The sequence below is a fragment of the Notamacropus eugenii genome, chromosome 3 (genome assembly GCF_028372415.1).
Source record: "Notamacropus eugenii isolate mMacEug1 chromosome 3, mMacEug1.pri_v2, whole genome shotgun sequence".
Classification (NCBI taxonomy): Eukaryota; Metazoa; Chordata; class Mammalia; order Diprotodontia; family Macropodidae; genus Notamacropus; species Notamacropus eugenii.
In genome coordinates, this window is record NC_092874.1 from 481,402,309 (window position 1) to 481,425,745 (window position 23,437).

At 44.0% G+C, this 23,437-nt stretch overlaps 1 protein-coding gene across 4 annotated transcripts in view; it reads left to right on the forward strand.

Annotated features, from left to right (window-relative positions):
- Positions 1-23,437, forward strand: part of SUGCT (succinyl-CoA:glutarate-CoA transferase) — a 634,978-nt gene that overhangs the window by 197,899 nt on the left and 413,642 nt on the right. For all 4 annotated transcript variants that reach the window (XR_011964838.1, XM_072599106.1, XM_072599108.1 and 1 more), the window contains exon 10: positions 15,734-15,805. Coding sequence is in view for 3 of the 4 variants with exons in the window: in XM_072599106.1 (XP_072455207.1) it covers positions 15,734-15,805 (72 nt within the window). In the remaining variant the exon portion in view is untranslated. The remainder of the gene's footprint in view (positions 1-15,733; positions 15,806-23,437) is intronic.

Below are 23,437 nucleotides of genomic sequence, written 5' to 3' on the forward strand. Positions count from 1 at the left end.
TGCCCTGCCTAATGCCCTCTTTGGGCATGGCATTAGCAGGGACAGTGCCCAGAGAAGAACACTCCAGTAAAGTGTATTGGGGAACTTTAAGATTGAAGGGGAAGGATGCTTGGATATGATGGTGGGAAGGGCCTTCTCATAACAGTGAGTGGAACTCTGGCAGAGTTCATGGGCACAGGGAGGTTCTTGGTTTTGTTTTTTTTTAGTGGACTTTCTTTGGCAGGTGGCAAAAAGTGCCAGGAAGACTGCAAAGCCCACTCTGGGAGGAGGAACTCCACTTTTCTTGTCCTTGGTGAACTGGATCCATTTACGTATATTTCTGCCCGAGTTCGCTCAACATCCCCAATGTCTGCATGAATCACTTAGTTCATGTCTTGGCTTTGGGGACAATTGACGTCTATTTGAAAGTTGTTTATAAATCTCTTCAAAATACTGATCTTTCCAACACCCTTTTCTTTTGGACATAGGTGCATTCTAAATCTAAATTATGCTTTAGACAGCTGTCTCTTCCCATTTCCAAGCGGCTGGGAACTTGGAGAAGCCTTGAGGAGTCAGTTTAAAGGTTTGGCAATGTCTTTACAATATTTATGATTCAGCTTGATTCATTGGTGTCAGTGGTTTGACCCTAGTTCTCGGTGAGTCTGGGGACATAACTAAACCTCCTTGTATAGGAGCCACTTGTTCCACGTGTAAAACAAGTCCCTTGCCTCTGAGGCTGTTAGCACTGCAGACACTTGTACAAAATGCATTGCTTATGCATCAAGATCAGGAGAGCAGTGCTATTTCCTCAGTAGTACCAGGGTTTGCTAATGAGGATGAGTACTCAATTGAGAAGAAAAGCCTGAGAAGACACAGCTCAAAGTAGATTTGGTATTCAGGGAGTGCTGAAAGGATCATTAGGTCGTAGATTTGAATGTTCAGCCTCCTTATTTTACAGATGAGTAAACTGAGGCCAGTAGGGAGGGGGTGAAGTGAGTTGCCCCAGGTCACACAAATAACAACTGGGAAAGCCAGAATTCAAACTCAAGTCCTCTAACTCCATGTAGAGCCCTTTAAAATAATTGATCATGATTTATTGTGGATGAACAGTTGCCTAGTGGGGAGTGGAGGTTATTATTATATTATTAGAACCTGAGAAACATGAGGTCAAATCACAGTTTTAAAAGTCACTCACAGAGAAGTGCAATGAATGGTTTTTTGTAGATAACATGGATACCGAAAAATGCTGTTATTTCGTCATTGAATATCATGGAAGCCTAGATTTAGAACTTTTGTTGTTGACTTGTTTCAGTCATTTCTGACTCTTTGTGACCTCATTTAGGGTTTTCTTGGCAACGATAATGGAATGGTTTGCCATTTCCTTCTCCAGCTCATTTTATAGTTGAGGAAACTGAGGCAAACAGGGTTAAGTGACTTGCCTAGAGTCACACAGCTAGGAAGTGTCTGAGGCTGGATTTGAACCCAGGAAGCTGAGTTTTCCTAACTCCAGTCCCCCAACTCTATGTACGTCCTAGCTGTCTAGATGTATAGCTGGAAGGGAAATGAAGGCTATCTTTTTTTCAGATAAGGTGATCCAATTCATCGATGTCCACTGTGGGAACTGAATGAGATCTTCCTGATGCCTCCTTCAGTGGGCAGGTTGAGATGAAACTTCATGGATGTTATTGTTTGTTTTTTAAACATTCTTTTAAATTAAAAATTAAAATGTTATTCAATTAAAAATTTGTAAATATTTTAAACATTCATTTAATGAATTTTTTGTTCCAAATTCTCTCCCCACCTTCAGTCCCTCCCCGACTTATTGAGAAACCAAGTGGTGTGATACCATTATACATGCAAAGTCATGCAAAGCATGTTTCCTTATCAGCCCATGAAGGTTATCATTATTTCTCCACACATAATTATAAAACAGTCATTTACCCCTTTCCTGATATAAAAACTTCCTTTGCTGACAGTAAAAACCATCATCTACTTGTAACCGAGTCTTAGGGGGCTGCTTGAGACACATAGAAATTGGAGGTGACTTGACTCAAGTGACTCAGTCTGTGTCAGAGTTTGGATTTGAACTCAGGCCTTCCTGACTCCTAGCTCAGTGTTTTACCCATTACCCTACCCTGCCTCTTTCTTATAGATGAGGGAAATATAATTGAACATCATTCTCTTACAAGTTAACTCATATTGGTGCCTTATTTGGGGCCAATGCTAGAGCAGAAGCTGCCTCTATTTTCCCAGAATTGTCAACTTTGGGCAAAGAAACAATTTCTTTTGACTTTGGGGAGAAGAGGACGCTGTAGATATTACAGGATTCTGGAACTGAAGGAACCTCGGTGGCACCAAGTCACGCTCCTTGCAGGCAGGGATGCCCTCTATAGCATCTCTGCCCAGTGACCTTCCTTCTGCTGGCTAACAGCCACTGATGGAGAAGTCCTTAGCTCATAAGGAAGCCTGGCTTATCTCTGCAGAGGAGGATTCCTCTGGTTAATGGACCTGACCCTGCTTCCCATCCTCCAGATGCTAATTTGAGAGCTAGGAGGGTGGGGATCATAGTTATATGGCATTTAGAGTTTTACAAAGCACTTTGCAAATAGTATCTCATTTTATCCCCACAACTATTCTGTGAGGGAAGTGCTATTATTATCTCTATTTTGTGGATGAGGAAACTAGGGCGGGTAGAACTTAATGACTTACCCAAGGTCACACAGCTAGTAAGGGTCTGAGGTCAGGTTTGAACTCAGGTCTTCCTGACTGCAGGCCTGGAGCTCTGGGCACGGTACTGCCTAGCTGATCTTAGATGCTCTTTGGTTGCTCCATTTTATAGATGAGAAAACTGAAATTCAGGGATGTTTAAGTGAATTGTCTAAGGACAGTAAGTGCTAGAGTTAGGATTTGAATGTGGGTCCTTTGACTTGGAACTTGGCATTCTCCTGCTGCATCAAGCTAGTTCTACCGTTGGCCATCATGTACCCTCACCCTCAATCGTTCTAACCCTAACACTAACCGTAACCCTAACCCCAAACCATCTCCCAGGTGCCAGAATTTTAGTTGTTTGAGCCTGCCTGGATGCTTCTCCCCACTCATCTGATTTCTAGGCTTCCATGGTTTCATGACTAATTCCTTGTCTGGATGGGATTTAAGGCTCTTTCACGCTCTGGCTGCTCTCCTTAGGACAGATCCAGTCAAGAAGCATTGAGGAAACACTGATTCTGTTTCAGGCACTGTGCTAAGCTCGGGGGAGAAAAGTATCAGCAAAAAGAAAGATATTTCCTGTCCTCAGGGAGTTTATATTCCCATGGAAAAAAGACAACAAGTAAAGGGAAGCAGAAGAGTAGGAGAAGGAGGAGAGAGAAGGTTCCAGCTGGGAGAGGAGCCCAGAGGGAATGAAACCTGCCTGCCCTGGGCACTCTGCTCCAAATGGAGATCCTGGGGGAAGCCGGCCAGTCAGAGGAAGGGACCACAGGGCCAAGGGGGACCTCCAGGATAAGAAGTCTGCTGTGGCATGGTAGAGACACAGTCTTCTCTGCTTTGGTGATGCCCAGATTTGAGCAACTCCAGAAGTTTTCTGAGAACATGGGATGCGGTGGCACTATGACCTTCCTCATCCCAGAAGGTTGAAGTACAATACATTTCATGAACTTTTTCTTCTATTTTAAGTTCTTCTCCACAAATAGTCACCTTTTGAATTTTCTAAATGAGAAAGGAAGAGTGGGAGAGATCGTTAAAGGAGCTTAATTAATTAGATTAAAAACAAGTATTTTAAGCCACAATAGAATACGTAGAGTTGCTTTGATGAGCCTTGATTATACTAGAGGAAGCTAGAATCTGCTCTGGGAAACTTAGGTGGCATCAACCAGTGCTTAATATCCAGGAGGGAAGGAAGTGACCCTGCCTCATGCTGTGCCCTAGTTAGACTGAGAGGAGAAGTAATGGATTCAGATCTGGCTGCCATATTTTCGGAAGGCAAGCAGTCCACTGAAGGGCCTTCAGCCCAGGCCACATGAGGAAGGACCTACAGAGACTGAGAGGAGGGAAGAGAGTTTAGTCTGTATAAAAGAAGACTGGCAGGTACATAGCCATTGTCTCCAAATACTAGAAGAATTTTCATAAGGAAGTAGGATTGGAGTTTTTCTGCTTGGTTCCAGTGGGCTGCTCCAGAAGTATTTAGTTTTTCTTAATCATCCTTGGTCTGACTGGCCCACTTGGACGTTAGCCTGAGGCAGGATGGAAGGAGCCCTGCCTACACTGGCATTCAGGGGCCTGTGTTCAGATCCCAGTTCTGTGACTCTCCTCCCCTTCCCCAGTGTTATGTCACCGGGATCCTTTTCCTCATTTACAGAGAGAGAGGATTGGATAGAGCATTTCAAAGGCTTCTCCTCGGGTCCTCACCAAAAGCTGTCCAAAGGATAGTGATGGGGGCAGAGGGAACTTAAAACCTCACTTTTCCCACCAGGGTCTAGGAATGGGGAATGTCCAACGTGGGGAAGAGACGATTAGGGGGAGCATTCTTATTATCTTCAAGGTACATTAATAATAGTTTTGCATTAAGACGATTTGCAGGGTTGTTACACAGGAGACGGATTAGATTTGTTGCTTATTCCTAGAGGGAAGAGCAGGGTGGAGATTGCAAAAAATGAAACATTTGCTTGCTAAGAGAAATCAGATCCTGAGAGGGTGAGGTGTTAGGAAGCTGGTCCACTTAGGAACCTTCTTCGGAGCTCCCAGGCTCAAAGGCTGTGATCTAGAAGGGGCTGGAAGACATCGTCTCGGCTCACCCTCTTCATTCTTACAGATGAGGCCCAGAGATGGTAACTGGAATTTGGATTGAATCTTGTGACCTCTTGCTGCGGACCATGTGGTAACTCAGTCCCTGCCATTTTGACGTCTTTCAGCAGACTGTGACCTCTCCTTCAGGATTCTGAGAAGAAGGATTCCTGTGGCAGGACTGGTCAGCTCAGACTAAGGCTTCTTGATGAGGGGCTTATGAGCTTGGATAAGGAAAATTGGCACCTCTCTTTCCATATAATTGGTTTCCTTTGCATTTCTATTTATCTTATTCAATGTATTAAAAACATTATTTTAAGAAAGGACCTATGACATGCACAAAAAGGTGAAGCACCCCCTTATCTCGAGGATATTTAGGACTCCTCCCCTCTCTGTGACCCCAAGACAGTTTGACATCATATTTTCCCTGATGGATCGTATGGATCCAAACTAGATCTTAGCTTGAGATCTGACTTCTGAGCCTTGATAGAAGCTTTTCTTGGTGAGTGCCTTTGAAGTAGTCTAAACCTGATAAGAAATGAGTAATTAGCAGGGAGAAAGCCAAGCCAAGCTGGGCTACATGGTTTGGTTAGGTTTCTTATTAGACCTTTAACTTCCCTGACGTTGACTTCTGAGTCTCTGAAGTTTACATTTTACGAATTTGTATTTACACGTGATTTTCCATGATAGGATGTATGCTAGTTGGGGACAGGCACTTTTAATTTTTTCTTTGGATCTCTAGCGCTAGCACAGGGCCAGGCACATGGTTCTACACTTACTAAGTGCTTGTTGATTTGAATCAAATTCTTGGTGCCAGGGGAACAGAAATTGGGAATCATTTCAAAGGCATGGATTATACACTGACTGTTTTCATTATTGGTTTAAATTTAAACTCTAGGACCTCAAGTGGAACTTGGCAAACACTCCCTGCCTCCCTCCTTCCCTGAGCCCTCCACCTCTCCAGCTTTCTACTCTTTCTTTTCCCATCTCTGCCAAGAGATCGTGCCTGGAGAAGAGCAGTCTGTAATTATCGATGCATGTTATGCGGCGTAAGAATTTGAATGGCTATCTTGCATGTCTGAAATGACAGAACATTTTATAGAAAAATTAAACTAGATATTTAATTTAAAATCTAGCCAGTACCTAAATTTGTTTGGCAACAGATTTTAGCATTAAATTTCAAAAGGATGATTATAAAAATCTAGTTTGCAAAATACTATCTTAAAAATAACTTGACAACACCTGTTCCTCAAAGCAGATTTTTCTTTCTTTTTTTTTTAAATTCTCCTTCAAGTGAGAAACTATTGGATTTTTTTTTCCTGGTCAGTGGTTTTTTTCTCCCTTTCTTTAAAATTACCTACCAGGAACCCACCTATCTGCCAAATTTCAACTTAATTGAATTTTTATGGTTCAGTCGTAAACGTCTGCAGAAGAGGCACTGAGCTGGAAACACTGACCTCAGTCTCATTACAGCAGCCCCCTCATGCTGCCCTCTCTGAGCACGCATGCTCTGGCTAAGGGAGTCCACAGTGACGGGCATAAGGAAGGTAATGGAAAACTCATGTCGCAATGGAGAGTATGATTCGCCATCCGTTATTTTGGGCATTTTGTGAAAGCTGGAACACAAGCGTGCGTTGACAAATCCAAGGGGGTTCTTGGGAATTAAGTTCGATCATAAAACTCGATAATATTTGCTAAGCCTTTGTAGAACTGGCCAGCGTCCACCCCTCACCCCCATACCCCAATTGATTCCTGTTTCTTTGACAAAACCCTTCTATGTCTGTGCCAAACTCAGAGACCGTTCGCAATGAGAAGAGGTAATTCTGCTAGAACTCGAGTTGATTTCATACTTTACTCCATGAAAATTTTGTGACATTTAATTTGAATGTGTTTTTGGGGTGGGGGAGGGATCAGTCATAATGGGGTCAAAGGGTGATATCAATGGACCCAAGGATGGTCCTGGTTCATTGGGGAACTCTCGGGATATGATCTGATTATTTCAGACAACTTTACTTTGGTTTCTATATGTGATTAATCAATTAGTCATCAAGCATTCCTTGAGTGCCTACTGTGTGCCAGGTGCTGTACTAGGCACTGATGGCAAATGCCACAAAGTAAAGGGAGAGTTGGCCTTTGGGAAGAAAATGGATATTTTGAAGGAAACTTAACTCAGGGAGTCTGGCTCTTTTCAGAAGCTTGGTGGGAGTGTCTTTGTGGTACAGGGTCTAAGGATTGGGGTCCTCATCATGCCTCTGTGACTTACTACCCCTATCTCCTTGGTAGGTCACTTCATAACTTTGAACCTCAGTTTCCACAACTATAAAATGAAAGCACTAGCTTAAATGGCTTTTGAGGCCTCTTCTGGCTCTACTCCAGGTCCTTGTGTATATATGGGAAAGTGGGGTAGGGTAAGGGTGACCAAGGCAAAGGGATTTCTTACACGCTACTTGCGTAGAAGGCAGAAAGCAAGAATTCAGAGTATTAGATCTGGTGTCAGAAGATTTAGGTTCACATTGAGGCATTTCACTTTTCAAGCCTCAGTTTCCCTCTCTGTAAAATGAGCTCATTGACCTCAGTGATCTCCCACAAATAGATTCTCTTCTCTTTTGTTGTTAACTCTGAGCATGAGTCTCCCCTGTTTGCTCTTTCTGTCTATTCTTCATCAGTTACCTGGGTTGCAGCCCCTTGAACTTGACTGAGAGCAGGTACAGGTGGCCCCCCCCTGCACTGTCCTGTGGCATGGATTGGGGTTGGAGGCACTGCTTAGTGGTCCAGTGTACAGTATCCCATGGAGGCTCTCTACACCATCACCACTGAGAGCAAAGTTATGAACAGTCCAGGCTGCACCATGACCTCAGGCCCAATATTTAGCTCTTGGATATCCTGGAGGTGTGACTGAGCTGACCCAGGCTTGGGTTCTCTTTGCCATACCCACTCATGCCTGCCCACTCCCATTGTTCATTCCAGCCCTCTAGATTTGGAGACCTCCTTCCCCAAATACCCATTCTTCCCTGCTTCAACCAATCATCCAAGAGTGCTTCAGTCCTTTCCCATCATTGAAAGCCCAGACATCCAGCCTGAGCAGGAGCCCAGAACTACTACAGGCATTAATTATCTTTTAGGGTGGTATTTTCCCCCATCCTTTTGAATTAAGGCAAAGGATGTGTGTTCAGTCAGTTCCCAGGAGACCCTATAGACAAGTATTTACCCATCCAATATCCTCGATGTTTCCACAGCCTTGACTACTTATATTTGCCAGTCATGAGGCAAGGAGCATTTATTAAATACCTACCATGCACCAGATTCTGTGCTCCTCTCTGAGAGGTGCTTGTATTGCACTGTGAGACATGGTGTCAGGGAATATGTCACTACTCTGCTGCCACTAGAGCATAGCTACCACATTGTGTTCTGGTTTGGGCACCACATTTTAGAAAGGTCATGGCTCTCCTGGAGACTTTCCAGTGGAGGGAAGTATAAAGAATGAAGGGACTCAAGATCATTCCCTAAGAGGAGAAGTTGATGGAACTCAGGTAGTTTTGCCTGGAGGAGAGGAGCCTTGGAGGGAAGGATGGGAGTGCTCAGTCAGGCTGTCACATGGAAGCAGGATTAACCTTGCCTGGCTTAGTACCAGAGGGCAGAACAAAGAGGAGGGGATGTGTGTAGAGCTAGGGAGAGGAAACTTCCTCTCATCCATGCCTTGGGAGGTAGTGGGTCTTCAAGCAAGGGTGGCTTCCCTGGGTGTGCCAGAGGGGAGCATTGCAAGGCAGGGACTAGACTGGCTAGCACTGTTGACCCTTTCCATCTCTGGGCTTCTGTTCTGCGGAGGTCTCTACCTCTTATCCTGTGCTGTTCCTTTCTTGGTGCTCCTTAGCATCACACAGCTCCTGTGAACTGAAAAAGCCCTCAGAGGACACTGAGTCTGATCCCAATGACAGTGACAAGATTAAGGTTTGCAAAGGGCTTTCCAGTGCATCCTCATTGGAGCCACCTCGAAGTCCTGGGAGGGAACTATTGTGAGCAGCATTATTTCCATAGAACAGATGAGATAGTTGAGGCTCAAAGAAATTAGAGCAAATGCCCCAGGGACTGTGGCCAGTGGTAGACTCAGAATTTGAACCCAGGGCTTGTGGTACTAAATTTGGGCTGTCCTCATGAAATCATGATGCCTCTCTGTCCTGGCTTAATAAGGCTTATCAAATAGTCTAATGGTCAGTTGTTTAAAAATGTGATCATGGAAAGGGAAAAAAAGACATGACTCATTTAAACAAGAGGTTTACTGAAAGTCTTTCCTTTTCTTGAGCCAAAAGCTTTCATGTTGTTCTCCTGGTGAGCAGTTGTTGATGACTGGAAGATCTTGTTTCCCCAATCCTGGTTATGGCACATAATATCCGTTTGTGTTTGTTGGGAACCTTTAACGATTGAGCAGCAAACCCATCCACTGCCTTGGAGTTCTAGGACTCCTAGGAGCCTCTAGAAGGAGTGATGCTCCTTGGCTGGGTCCTGTTTCCATGTTACCATGCATGTCACCAAGAGGCATGCTCACCGAATCTCCATGTTGGAGGAGCCACCAAGCCAAGCTCATGTTAGGACTAGAGGAATGAGTGGAAGCCATTGGAGGGCAAACATGGTATTGTTTTTGTCTTGGAATCCCTCACTTCTTGAGGGGCTGGGCTTGGAGTAAGGATTACCAGCCTTGGCTTTGATACCTTCCAGGTCTGTGACCATGGGATCAACTACCGCTCCTAAAGGGAGTGTCAGTCTGTATCAGTGGAGTGAGTGTGCACATCAGGTACCCTCCCTACTGACAGTGCTGACTTTGTAGGATGTCCCCTCCTCTGTAGACACCGAATACAGTCTGGATCTCAATCAGTTAGTGGCTGCCATGCCATGTCCTGTGCCAGGCACGAGAGATAGGTACAAGTACAGAGTGGTAGCTACACTTAGCGCATGGCATATGGCAGACATTTAGCATTTTTATTTATTCCTTTATACAGAGTTTGATTGATCGAAAAGAATGAAACAATCCCAGCTCACAAAGAACTTACAGTTTAATGAGGAGGTCAGTTTTCTTCCCTAGTAGAATATAAGGTACTAGAAGGCAGGGAAGTCCTTGGCACATAGTTAATACTTAGACTAATAGATTATGAATATGGTATAGTTATTGATAGGCAGCTAGACGGTGAAATGGATACAGTGCCTGAACGGGAGTCAGGAAGACCAGAGTTCAAATCCAGCCACAGACACTAGTTGTGTGACCCTGGATTAGTCACTTAATGTCCATCTGCCCCATTTTCCTCACCTGTAAAATGGAGATAATATAGCCCCTACTTGCCAGGATTGTTGTAAGGATCAAATGAGATAATTATTGTAAAAGGCTTAGCATGATGCCTTCTGCATAGTCAGCAGTATATAAATGTTAGCTCTCATCATCATCTTCATCATCAAAGAAGGCACTACTTAAGTTTGAGATGTTTGGTGCCTTTTAATTTTCAGGTCTATTCAGAAAGAATTCCTAGTGTCTGGATTTCAGGACTTTTGTGATCTGTTTCTGTGATGGATTCCCCTGCTGCTCACTGAAGAAAGTTGGACCAGGCCTAGGGAAGTAGGGGCTGCCAGAAGGCAGCCCCACAGAACCTTTGTCTGGGGACCTGGGTAAGGCTGCAGGACCCAGGGAGCAGGATCCAGGCTGCAGGACCCATGGCCCTTTGCAAGGGATGGATGCTAGTGGCAGGCCTGTGTCTGAGTCTGGGCAGCAGAGCTCTTGGTATCATTTGTGTCACTGAGGATGGAGCTAGAGAAAGGGCCACTGCTCTTGGGAAGGTCAGCCAGCTCCCTGGGACGCCCTGACTTCTGGTACTGAAGTGGGAGGGAATGGGCTTGCAGGGCTATTGTCCTAAAGTCATCCAGCTTGGAGGCAGAGAGAACAGACTTGCCTTAAAGAGCCTGCTGGGGAAACCAAAGACCTGGGCAGAGGCCCTTCATCTCTCTCTCCCTGGAGCTGTCTGGCCATTGGAGGGCTCCTCCTGAGCACCCACTGAGCTGCACCTTCCTGTAACACTGACCAGGAAGATACTCATGCTTCAGTCACAAGTCTTTCCTCATTCCCCACCTACTAGTGCCTTTCCCCCAATTACTATTTTTAGGGGGAGGGTGTTGGAACCAAGCTTGCACCCAAGCCTGGGTGCTTTTTCATACTTTGGAGTTTTCCAAGGGAGACTGACTTCTGCTTGGTGGAGAGAATGCTTATAGAGTGCTGCAAGCCCCAAGGAGGGGCTTGGGAGAGACACTGTGTGGTTCCAGACTTGAGGCAGGGAGGTCCACTAGCAGGATATAGCAATGGCCCAGAAGTGAGACAATCCTCATCTTCTTCATGAGGCCTTTTCTGATTCCTGCCTCCCCAGCCCCAACCTCCCCCATCTCCTCATATCTGCTCTGGCTCTGCCAATAAACGTACACATCTTATAAGCTTAAGTTATAAGCTCCTTGAAGGCAGGGACTTTTCATTTTGTATTCCTACTGCCTAGTACTAAAGGTTGCTTAGTAAATGTTCTTTTAAAAAAATTAATTTATTTGTTTTCAGTTTTCAGCAATCACTTTCATAAGTCTTAAATTTTTCCCCTTCCCTCTCTTCTCCCTCCCCAGAATGGCATACAGTCTTACATGGGTTCTACACATAAATTGTTATTAAAAATGCATTTTCACATTAGTCATGTTACACAGAAGAATTAAAATGAATGAGAGAAGCCATGAGAAAAAAAACAAAACAAAATAGAACACCAGAAGAAAGAGCCTGCTTCATTCTGCATTCCGATTCCATAGTTTTTTCTCGGGTGTGTAAATGCTTTTGTTCTTTTAAACATTTTGTGGGTGATAGCTTTTGTTTTTACTCTAAATTTTGGTTTGTGGGATTTCTGATGGGAAAGATGGCCTCTCCTTGGTAATGCCAGGTTGCCTCTTGTCTCTCAGTTCCTGTGGGTATCACTCAGGTGCCTACTTGAGCAAGTATGTTGTTCTCTCAGTCACATATCTTTAGAGCCTTGACATGTTACCAACCTAGATCCCTCGCCTCCTACCCAGACGGAGGAACCACAGCATCGACTTGGAGAAACGTGTCATGTAGTGCTTGATACAGGTTAGGCAATATCGACCATTAGATAAGCAGGATTAGATTTCAGGGAAACATAAGGCCTTTCCTGAAAACTTGTCACAGGCTTAAAAAAGAAATAAAAAAGGTCTTCGAAGTGTGAACAATGGCACGTGTGCCAAAATATGGAGAGGCAGCTCTAAAAGCCAAGGAGGTAATTGGAAAATGCTTGTTAAAGTAATTAGTAGGAAAAAAAGCCAACGTGAAATTGCTGGAGGATCCCCCCCTTAGCAAAGCGGGTCTCGTTAGAATGGCAGTGGAGATGAGAGCTGGATGCAGAGAGATGGGAGGGAGGTGAGCCAGGTGGGCGCTGCCCTGGAACAAAGGTAGCTTTGTGCCTGCCTTCACCTTGTGCTCCTCTCTCCCAGCTTTAGAAGCCTCGATTAATATTTAAATGGTTTTGAAATGAGGCTTTTATCTTTGAGCTGAAGCTTTCAGAGAAGCACTTTGGGAATCTGGCTCCTCTGGCAGAGGCTTTTGAGGGCACCCAGCTTGGACATCTGTCCCTGGCCCTAGGAAGCCCTGTGGCAGAAGACCCAGGCAAGATTCCTGGGATGATGGTGGCCACCACCACCTTCATTTGGATCCACTCAGAACTCGGCTGGAATGGAGGCTTTTGGTCCTCTGCCTTGGATGAAATCCCTTGCCAAAGAAGCAAATGAAATGTGTTAAACTGGGTTGGGGAGAGGAGAGGGCTCGCTCGCTCGTTTTGGTTTTGGCACGTGGGCATCACATCGCTGCTCTGGAGGCAGTTTCCTCGTTGGTAAAATGTGGATGACAATATCCTGGTTCCTATTTCACAGGGTGTTTGGACACTAAAGTGAGATAATGGGTGATGTATTCTGAGAACGTTAGTAAATAAGGATCCGTGATTATTACTATTATCATATTAGTCTGTGTTGTGTTTTTAGGTCCTACATACGCATAAATCACAAAATCTTTGTTTAAAAATCTGCTGCAGTCATGATTTTCTCCAAATTCTGCTCGTTTTCTCAATTATTCCAAATGAACGAGTTAGAGAAAATCCTCAATTAACCAGCATTTGAGTAACTGAATGTTTTCTGGTCACAAACTTTTCCCCTCAATGTGGCAAGTCCTAGCCTGAGTGATTCATAATCTGGAGAAAGCAGAAAGAGCCAGCTCATATATCTAAAAGCTTTAAGACAAAGGATGCACTTCCAAGCGCGTTTAGGGTTTGTGCTCAGAGCAGCCGCTTGGGGCCATAATACCTGGAATTCCAGGTCTTTCCAAGGACCTCCAGAAGGGCCCTGACCACAGGCCCCACTGTCTCTCCGTTACTTAAATTTTTTTATGTGCTCACGGTTTTGTCTAGGAGCTCTTTCATCCAAACTTCCTGTATACAACCCTGACCTGCAGGAATAAACTATCTGTAAAATTGGCTTCCATTCTGACAGAAATGTAAGAAACCAAATTTCAGCAAGTCATCAAAATTCCTTTTCTTTCCCCACAACGTACATATAATTTATCCCTTGCTGCAGTGTTTTCTCAAGGGACTTAGGAGCCACAGTAGCCACAGCACTACTTTGAAAGGTTCCAGAGAACTTTCTGCAAGCTGGACCATGTGACATTGCTCCCTCTATTTGACCCTGGGCAAGTGGTTTTACTTTTCTGAATCTCAGTTTCCTCATCTGTAAAATGAGAGAGGTTGAGTAGATGGCCTCAAAGTCTTCTCCGGTTCTAGATTCAGAATTCTGTGATGAAGAGAAAAACAGTCTTCTAGTTGCACTCCTTGATATTTTCAAAATCATTGTGTGGCTCTGTCTGAGTAATTTGCCCTGGCTTTTTTAATGGGGCAGGGGGAAAAACCCATATAGATGACATGCAAGAAATACCACCTTGGGTTTGCAAGCATAGGAGTCCTGCCTTTTCTCATTTGCAGATGAGAAAAACCAAACTTCTTCTAATGGAATGTAGTGAGTAAAATTTCACCATGAAGCCAGAAATATGTCTTTTCTTGGGAAAACATTCATATTTGTGATTCTGCTGCTAAAGACCATCACTACTATTTTGCACACCAACAACTATTGCATAGTAATGGAAATTCTGTTGTTACCTCTTGAGTACTCTGGACACACATTTAAAAAGGCCTTTAAGAGGTTTGCCCTAGGGCAAATTGAAAAGTCCAGCCTTCAGAAGGGGTCCCCCACCTGGATCTTTTATCCTGTTTTCTTTTGGAGAGAAGGCGGGGCTATACCTCTTTGCTTGTTTCGTAGGTAAATCCCAGTGTCGTAGCAAACTTTTAAATTGATCACACCTGTTAGCATTTCATTTTGTTCTTTCCTTTCAGTTTTGAAATTTCTGATAATTAGTCTAATGCTAATGTGAGCAGCTGTTTCAGCATCTAGTTGAGAAGTTAAAGCGGTAACGCATCCCCCAATGTTTCTTCATCTCTTGTTGGCTATGGCTCTATCTGCCTACATGGTTGAACTATTTCCAGGCTGTCAAAGCTCATTTTCAAGCATGATTAGAATTGTTGACTTGTTGGACAAAGTAGCTTCCAAACTGTAGAAGACAGAGCTGGTCTGCGTGTCCGTGAATATGGCACAGTGAAGGCAAGATGAAGCCACTGTCTGTGGATAAAGGAGAACAGATTTAGGCTGTACCTGGAAATGTGGGCGGGGGGTGAAGTCTGAGCTTGAGACACTGGATAGAAAGAGATCAAGCTTTCAGGCAAAAATATGAGATTGATCCAGAAGGTGGGAGACATTCTTGGCATGTCACTCTCAGAAACAAGTGGAGATTTTCAAAGTGCTCTCCCCTTTACGGATGGTATTGACTTTTTGAACAAACGCACGCTGTAGGACTTTTCATTCCAGAAAGATGAGCCATTTTTTCTGTTGCTCATGTACGATGTATTATTTCCTACCCCTGTGTATTTGGATAAGTGGCCCCTCACGTCTTCCCTTTCACCTCTAATGTGCTGATCAGTCAGGCATCAACATTTATTAAGTGATTACTATGTGCAAGGCACTGTTCTAGATTCTGGGGGAAAGGAAAAAAAACCCTGTCTCTCCCCTTAAGGAGCTCATAGTCTAATGGGGAGACAACATGCAAATATGTATGTATGTATATACATACAAGCATATACGCACACATACATATATATACGTATATGTATATATGAGAGTATCTCCACCATATAGGTAAAGTGGAGGTAATCTCAGAAGGAGTAGTGATGGAAACAAGTGTTCATTAAGCACCCACTATGTGCTAAGCACTGAACAAGTATCATTACCTCATTTGATTCTCAAAACCCTGAGTGCTGTTGGGGTTAGGGCTAAGTAGAAGGTTGGATTGGAGTTCAATGCTGACCTAAGTCGAAGGTGGGAGGCTGAGACAAGGAGGGAGAGCATTCCAGACATGGAGGACAAGGGTAACTGGAGATGGAACATCTTGGGGGAGGAATAGCCACAAGGCCATTATCACTGAATCTTGGAGTATATGGGGGACAGTGAGGCATAAGATTGAAAAGGTAGAATGAACCATATTCTGAAAGACTTTAAGAGCCCAGTTGGATTTATATTTGGGTCTGAAGGTCACTGATGGTTCCTGAGTAGAGGTGACATGGGAATGGACTGGAGTGGGGACAGACTTGGGGCAGGAATACTCCTCCCCACCAACTCCACCCCCAGCAGCCACTGAAGTAGTCTAGGCAGGAGGAGAGAAGGGGTGGATATGAGAGGTGTTTCAAGGGTAGAAATGGAAGGACTTGGTGAGATTGGATATGGGGAATGAGAGAGACTGAAGGGCCAAGGCTCATGGGGGATGGTGGTATCTCCTTGTGCTAAAGTTCTTATACTTGTTTTTCAGGCTTTCAAAACCAAGGACGGCTATCTTGTGGTTGGAGCCGGGAATGACCAGCAGTTTGTGACCATCTGCAAGGTAACGGAGATCAGATTTAAGGAGGGAAAGGGGCTCAGATGTCATTTATGAAAGTTAACAGCTCATCTCCTTTCTGGTCAGTCCGCTGGGCTAGGAGGCGAATGCACTGACTTGGAACTCTAAGGCTTAGGAGAGTTGGTGAAATCCCTCCCCCTCATAGGCACCCTTCTCCTTTGTGTCTTTGGAGCTCTGCTTGGGCTCTGCCTTCTGCATCCCCTCCGGGTTGATGCTTCCTCCCCTAAGGTCTCCTTGTATCTGCTGTGTTTGCGATTTGTGTGTACTCATATATATGCACATTGTAAACTCCTTGAGGGCAGGGCTGTGACTTTTGTCTTTGTGTCCTCAGCCCCTAGGCCAGTGCCTTGCATAGTTTGCTGTGTTTTTTCGGTCGTTTCAGTCCTGTCTAACTCTGTGACCCTCTTTGGGATTTTCTTGGTAAAGATACTGGAATGGTTTGCTGTTTCCTTTTCCAGCTCATTTTACAGAAGAGGAAACTGAGACAAACAAGGTGAGGTGACTTGCCCAGGGTCATACACCTAATGTCTTAAGCAACATTTGAACTCAGGAAGATGACTCTTTCTGACTCCAAGCCTGGCATTCTATCCATTGTGCCACCTAGCTGCCCCACCTGGCACTTAGCAAATGCTTATTGATTAATTAATGACACCGAGAGAACACTGAACCTTTTGCTCTCTCTATAATCAACTCCGTCAGTAATTAAAACTCAACATTTATTAAGCACCTAGGTTGTATAAGATGCTGTAGATACAAGGACCACAAATGATGCCATCCTTTCCTTCCAGGAGTTGGTATTATATCAGGGTCATAAGACGTGGACTCAAATGATGGTGATCCCAGGCATGGCTTACATTTATATGACATTTTCAGGTTTGTAAAACACTGTGCAAACTTGTCTTTGATCTACAGAAGAGTCTTCTGAGTTCCGTAGTAGGCATAACCATCTTTATCATATTTTTTATAGATTAAGAAGATAAGGTTAAGAATATGTAGTCTCTTGCCTAGGGTAACAGGCTTATGTGTTTGAGGTAGCATTTGAACCCCCGTATTCTGACTCCTAGTCTAGCATTTTTTCCATTATACCTTTACTTTGGGGAAAGGATAGGTTCAGATAAGGAGCTATAAGAAAATTTGAAGAAGGGAGACCATTTTATCGGGAGTGATTGAGAACGGTTTCATGAAAGAGTAGGACCAGAGTGAAACCTAGAGTCTAGGAGAGAAGGATTTCACCACTTGTAAGGAAGGGCAGAAGGGATTCACACTAGTCGAGGAAGCTCGCCATTGCAAAGGTCCAGAGTTAGTGCTAGAGCCTGGAGTGCATGAAGGGATGGGGGTAGGGACTGAACCCTGGACAGTGTTCTAGGAAATTCCCATGTGAGAAAATGCCATCTATCAGTGCAGGTCAGCATGTTCTCTTAACTTAGAGTCTAAGTGAAGAGAGTGAAGGCTTCTCCTTTTAGAGCCCTGCAAGGGTGGGAAAACATGGCAGCTGTGTAGGGGAGCTGAACTGATGTAGTTTGTATGGATTCACTCATGGTCTGTTTGGAGACTTTACTCCACTAGGAAACCTATTGACCTGCAGTCTGTTACTACTCTGGTCTGTGTCATAGCAAGAACTCTGGGTCTCCATTATCATTTGCCAAAGACCTCACCTGTCACCTCCATGAGAAAACCCAGCTTGACCAGGCACCACACATATACACAATAACTTTTATCTGCATCATCCCTTCCATATGGGTATGAGGCCAAGAAATTAGGCTCCTGAGACCTGGACCACCACTGTAGGTCACTAGTGCCCAAGCCGATTTCTCTTCTTCCTTGCTGGGTGAGAGAGAACAAGTGGAGGCCAATCCTTATCATCACCAGACTCTGAAGGGAGTGGGAGATTAATCACAATCTCAAGGTTGAAAAACTCCCACCTCCTCCTCCTCTTCCAATCCTTGTGAATCAAAGTTTCTCCTTAGGCAAAACTAACAAACAAAAACCCTATTCTGTTGCTCCTACTCCCAGCTGGCCCCTCTGTCTCTCCTTCCCTGCTACCTCCAAACCCTCTCAGATCTCCATTCTTAGAAAAGCCTTCATTGGACTCTGGCTTTTGTCCTTTACTCTTCTCCATCCCCACCCACTTGGGAACTGCCTTCCCTCTGAGATGACCACCATATACATCTTCTAGGTAATCAGCTGTTTGCAGGTTGCCTGCCCCATCAGAAGGGGAACTCAGTGAGGGTGGGGGCTGGGTTGTTGTTTTCAGTTTTGCTTTCTTTGTTTCCAGTGCCCTGCTTGACACATAGTGAGTGATTAATGCTTGTTATTCGACTGAAGGCTCTGTCTAAAGTGACAATGACCTCTTAACACTCCAGTCCAATGGCCTCTTTTTTGTCCTCAACCTTCTTGACCTCTTGGTGGCTTTTTGGACCACTCCGTCCTGCCAAACATTCTCTTTTTCCTTGGTTTTTGTGACACCAAGTTCTCCTCATCTGTCTGTTCCTTTCATTTTCAGTCTTCACCCACTAACAATGGTTACACCTCCAGCTTCTTTAAGAGCCCTCTCTCCTTCTCTCTCTCTATTTTCTGTTGGTGAGCTCAATAACTCCAAATGGGTTCAACTGTCATCTCTGTGTTGATGACTCTAAGATCTATATATTTAGGGCCTAACACAGTTAATATATGGCTATATATTGGTAAGCATATGTTTGTGTCTTAAATTTTAGTTTTACAGCACTAACTGCCTTTTGAACATATATAATTGGATATCTAATAGGCATTTCAATTACATATCTCTAATTCTCCATTTCTGTCTGTACTAGGCTGTGTTTTTTCTACTTTTAAAATGGGTCCCCCAAAGTTCTGTCTTGAAAGTTCTCCTATTTTGACTTTTAAAGTCCAAGTCCAGTACCACCATCTCCCACCACGCCATCTTTGGCCCAAGCATTTGGCCAAAACCATTTCACTCTTGCACATTCGAGAGTACTTGGTTTGACCTTTGTAAGCATTTACCATGTGCCATTTGGTATGGTGGTTACTAATGGGTTTATGTTACACCCCACTAGACTCTCAACATCATGAGGACAGGGTCTGTGCCTCATCTGTACTTTTTGTATCTCAAGTACTTAGAGCACTGTTCTTCAAGCACTTGGCTTTATTAAATTGAATTAATTAATATGAATAATTATGGCCACTAGCACTCATTGGAGCTCCTATTCATATAGCACCTGAAGCTTACAAAATATTTTATATCTCACTCAGATAGGGACTTCCATGTGATTCTTTTTTTTCCTGGAAAACTTTTTATTCTAGGTGCAGTGGGACAGCTGGACACAGTTCAGATGATTCCAATTTTGTTGGCAACATCCAAAGCATCATAGTCTGGAGCAAGCTTTCTTCTCTCCATCAGGTCGGATTAGTGTGTTGACTTTGGCCACGTCGATGTCATACAGCTTCTTTGCTGCCTGCTTGATCTGATGCTTGTTGGCCTTGATGTCCACAATGAAGACTAGGGTGTTGTTGTCCTCAGTCTTCTTCATAGTTGACTCAGTGGTCAAGGGAAACTTAATGATGGCATAGTGATTAAGTTTGTTTCTCCAAGGAGCACTTTTCTGAGGATATTTGGGCTGCCTCCAAAGTCTTAGTGTCTTGGGTCGCTGGAAGGTGGGGGATGTTTGGATCTTCTTCTTTTTTGGCTCTGGACACCCTTCAACACTGCCTTCTTGGCCTTCAAGGCCTTGGACTTGGCTCCCTTCTTTGCCTTCAGCGCCATCTTGAGGGACAGGTTTCCATGTGATTCTTGCAAGAGCTCCGCGAAGCAGGTAACACCAGTTAAATCTTTTAACATGAATTTTTGTTGAGATCTTTTGTCTTCATGTTATTTACATTTCCCAATATATCCTTGTTCCTCTCATTTCTCAGGAACTATCTCTTGTTGTAAAGAAGAAGCAACCCCAAACCCATCAGTCCATCAGTTCACTCCAGTATTCTGCTGTGCACTACACGCCCACAAACACCCACATCTGCAAAGGGAGGAGGGAGGTGGCTCTCTTGTCACTCCTTGGGGGTCAGGCTTAGGCACTTTCATTTCGTGAGTGCTTTCTTGCTGCTACTTTCTTCCCTCTGACAAGTCCCTCAGGGCTTCTCAGTGTCCTCCATATTTATTTTTTCCATCATCCCAGTGGTATTCTTTTATGTCCTTGCCCCACAATTCCCTAAGCAGTTCCTCACTTGGTAGGCATCAACATTGGTTCTTTGCAGGGCAGTGCCCACTTTGTTTTCCCTACTTTTGAGATGAAGAAATTCCAACTTAGAGATGTCAGTTGACCTGTCCATTAATGGCAGAGCTGGGGTGCCTTGCCAGGCCAGTGTTCTTTCTAGCAGGGATTTTAATAAAACTTTGCAGTCTTATCCTCTGATGAATATTTACTTACATATTTTTGTTATTATTTTAAGGTCTCATTACAGTCTCTTAAAACAACGCTACTTCTACAAACTCAGTTTCCAAAATGAGATCCTCAGGGAAATCATTTTCAAACCATTTCATTTTGGATATTTATTCACAGAGATACATCTTCCAAAGTTTGGAAACTTGGCTAGACATTCCACTCCTGGGCTAGATATTCTCTCAATTCATTTACGGGACCATATGTTTTATATATTATGTGCATCAGCACTAAATAGTGACTAAAGGACTGGCGTTAGAGTCAGGAAGTCCTGGGTTCAGATCCTGCCTTGGACAGAATAATTCTTTGACCACTGAGCTGACATTTCAGTTCTCCCATAACTCTCTTAGGTGAGGATCAATTTGTCAATGAGCATTTTTTTAAAGTGTCTGTTCTATGTCAGGCAATGTGCTGTCCCCTGGGTAATGCTGCAGTAAATGCTGACTAAAGGTTTGTTGACTGAATTATTGAAAGAGTCAAAAATGAAATAGTACTTTCTCTCCAGGAGCTAAGTTACAGAAGGGGTGCCTATTGGAATACGTGAAAGGAATTTTCATACCAGGATTTCCCCATGATGATGAAATCCCTGATCAGAAACACATATGCATACAAAAGTTTTTATCTTAAGTCTGTGTTTCCAAGTCTGTGTTTCCATTTCACTCTTTTAATATGTCGGTCTAGGGAGGAAAGCAATACCTGAATAGAATCGATATCAATCAATAGGTATTTATTTAACACCTATGATTGTCTTGGCTTTGTGTTCAGTGCTCAAAGATCATGAAGAAAAGAATCCTGCTCTCCAGGAGTCTGCCTTGGAAGGAGGGAGTAGGAAAACAAGTACCTACATTAGCATATGTGGAGTAAACATTTGGAGAATAAATGTGAACTAGTTAAATACAAGCTAGATTGAGGAGGGCACCAGAACATTTGTTTTTAATTTCAAAAAAGTTGATTAAAATATATTTCTGGGCAAAGAGAAAGCTTTGTTTTGTTTTTTGTTTTTGTTTTTAATTTTTCCTCTTCCCTTCCCTGTCTTGCCCAGGCACCATTCATGTTTTTCAGCTGACCACAGCACTCTGGGCATCATTTGAGGTTTTTAAGATGCCCGTGAATTCCTTTTGAGATCCTATTGGGAACCATATTTAATGCAGTCAACTTAACGCGTCCAAAAAAAAAATGGAAATGACTCCTTTTATATGAGAGGTTAACTGCTGGGGCTGAAAACCACAGCAGAGTGGGGGCCGCTGAGCAGGGAAGGTGATAAATGACGCTGATTCTGATTGCAGGAGGGCTGGGGCGGGCCAAGGTGGAAAAGAGGCGAGTCCCGGTAATGGGGCCCTGAGTGAGTGTAGGGAAGATGGATTCCAACATTTGATCTGGGATCAAAGACTCCTCATTAGGAAGGGTCACCGTCAGAAATCTGAACCATACGGAAGCCGCTGCCTGTGAAGTCACTTATGGCTGGAGCAGCAGAGATGTAATAGCCCGCTCCTTGCTCTAAATGATCGCAGACCCTCACCGGGCCCATATGGTGGGGAGCTGGGGGGAGAGCAAATTACTGGCTGACATCTTCCTCCCTGTTGTTGAAAATAGCTGCAGTGAATCCTTTTCATGTTTGATTCATTGCCATAGATCAATGTGGAGTGTTTGAACTTCCTCATAAATAACCATAAAGAAAAATATTTTGTGAGATTTCTCTTCCAAAGCACTGCTCGCCATTAATTTTACTGCAGTCTGGCTTATCTTCAGCATGGGCCAATGGAGGGGAGAAGGGGCCAGGCCAGGTAGGGGCCGTGGTAGGCCCAGTTTGGGTTTGAAGTCAGAGGACCTGGCTCTGCCACTAATGACCTGTGGGGCCTCCATTGGCTCACTACACCTAGCCGTGTGATCGTGGCTTTGAGGTCATGATGACCCTCATGTTGTGGGAAGGAACTGAGGCAGGCAGAGGCAAAGGTAAAGCCAGTAAATGTCTGAGGCTGACTTTGAACCCAGATCTGCCTAACCTCAGGAGCAGCATTTTACCATCTTGTTGCCTTTGAGTTGTCCTGAAGACACTCTATTCCAGAGAATACTCTGTATTCTCTCTGTCCTCTCTCTGTTCTCCTTCATAACCTGGAATCGTGGATCCCTTGTCTTCAAAGGGAGGGATCTAGTCTAGGGAAGTTCATTCAACAAAGAGTTACTGAGCTCAGGCTCTTTCTCATCTCTCCCTTGTGCTAAGTCAGCATTCTTAGCATTGCTTGGCATGCAGTAAGGGCATAATATGTACGTTTTCATGCATTCATCAGCAGCCCAGGCTCTGGAGCAGAGAAAGCAGACCACAGAATTCTGTGCACAGTCGAGCCTTGGAAAAACTAAAAGACAAGAGGGTTAAGGAAGCTTGGGCATAACCGAGAGAAGTGTGGTCCAAGTGGGGCTTGGGGTGGGGTGGGGCTCAACTCGGGCTCCCTCCACCACAGCCTAGAGTTCGGTGTAAGGTGCAATGCTGCAGAGGATGTTGCTGGGCTCACACGCAGGACCCAGAGTGTGAGCTGGAGGACAGCAGGGTGAGGTGGATTCCAAGCTGACCCAGTGAGTGATGAGCAGTCAGCACCTTGCACGGTTCACTTAGAGACTGACTAAATGTTTGGTGATTCTCTAGTGGTGAATTAATAGTTTTGTGTCACGTGGGTCTCTACTGGCAGGTCCCAGGGATCTGTTCTGAGTCATGTGCTGTTTGATAGCTATGTGCATATAAATGCATATACACACACACACATATATATATATATACATACATGCATACATACCTATACATATACATGCACAAATACATATATAATATTATATGAAATATAATTTATACCTGATGTGACTCAGTGAGTGGCATATAGTGCATGATTGTTCCTTCTCCCCCTTCATTTTCTCATCTGTAAAATGGGAATAATAACAATATCTTCTTCATAGACTCGTTGTGAAGATTAAATGAGTTAATGCATAGAAAGAGCTTTGCATATCTTAAGGTTTTGTATCAGTGCTGTTAGTATTATTATCATTTCTATCAACTCCTCTGTTGATCCAGTTATTTATGTCATTACTTTTATTGATCTCATTGTTGGTATTCTGGTTGCCTTTGTCATCATCGTCATCATCTTCATCATCTTCATCATCATCGTCGTCATCATCATGACACTGTTACCATCAC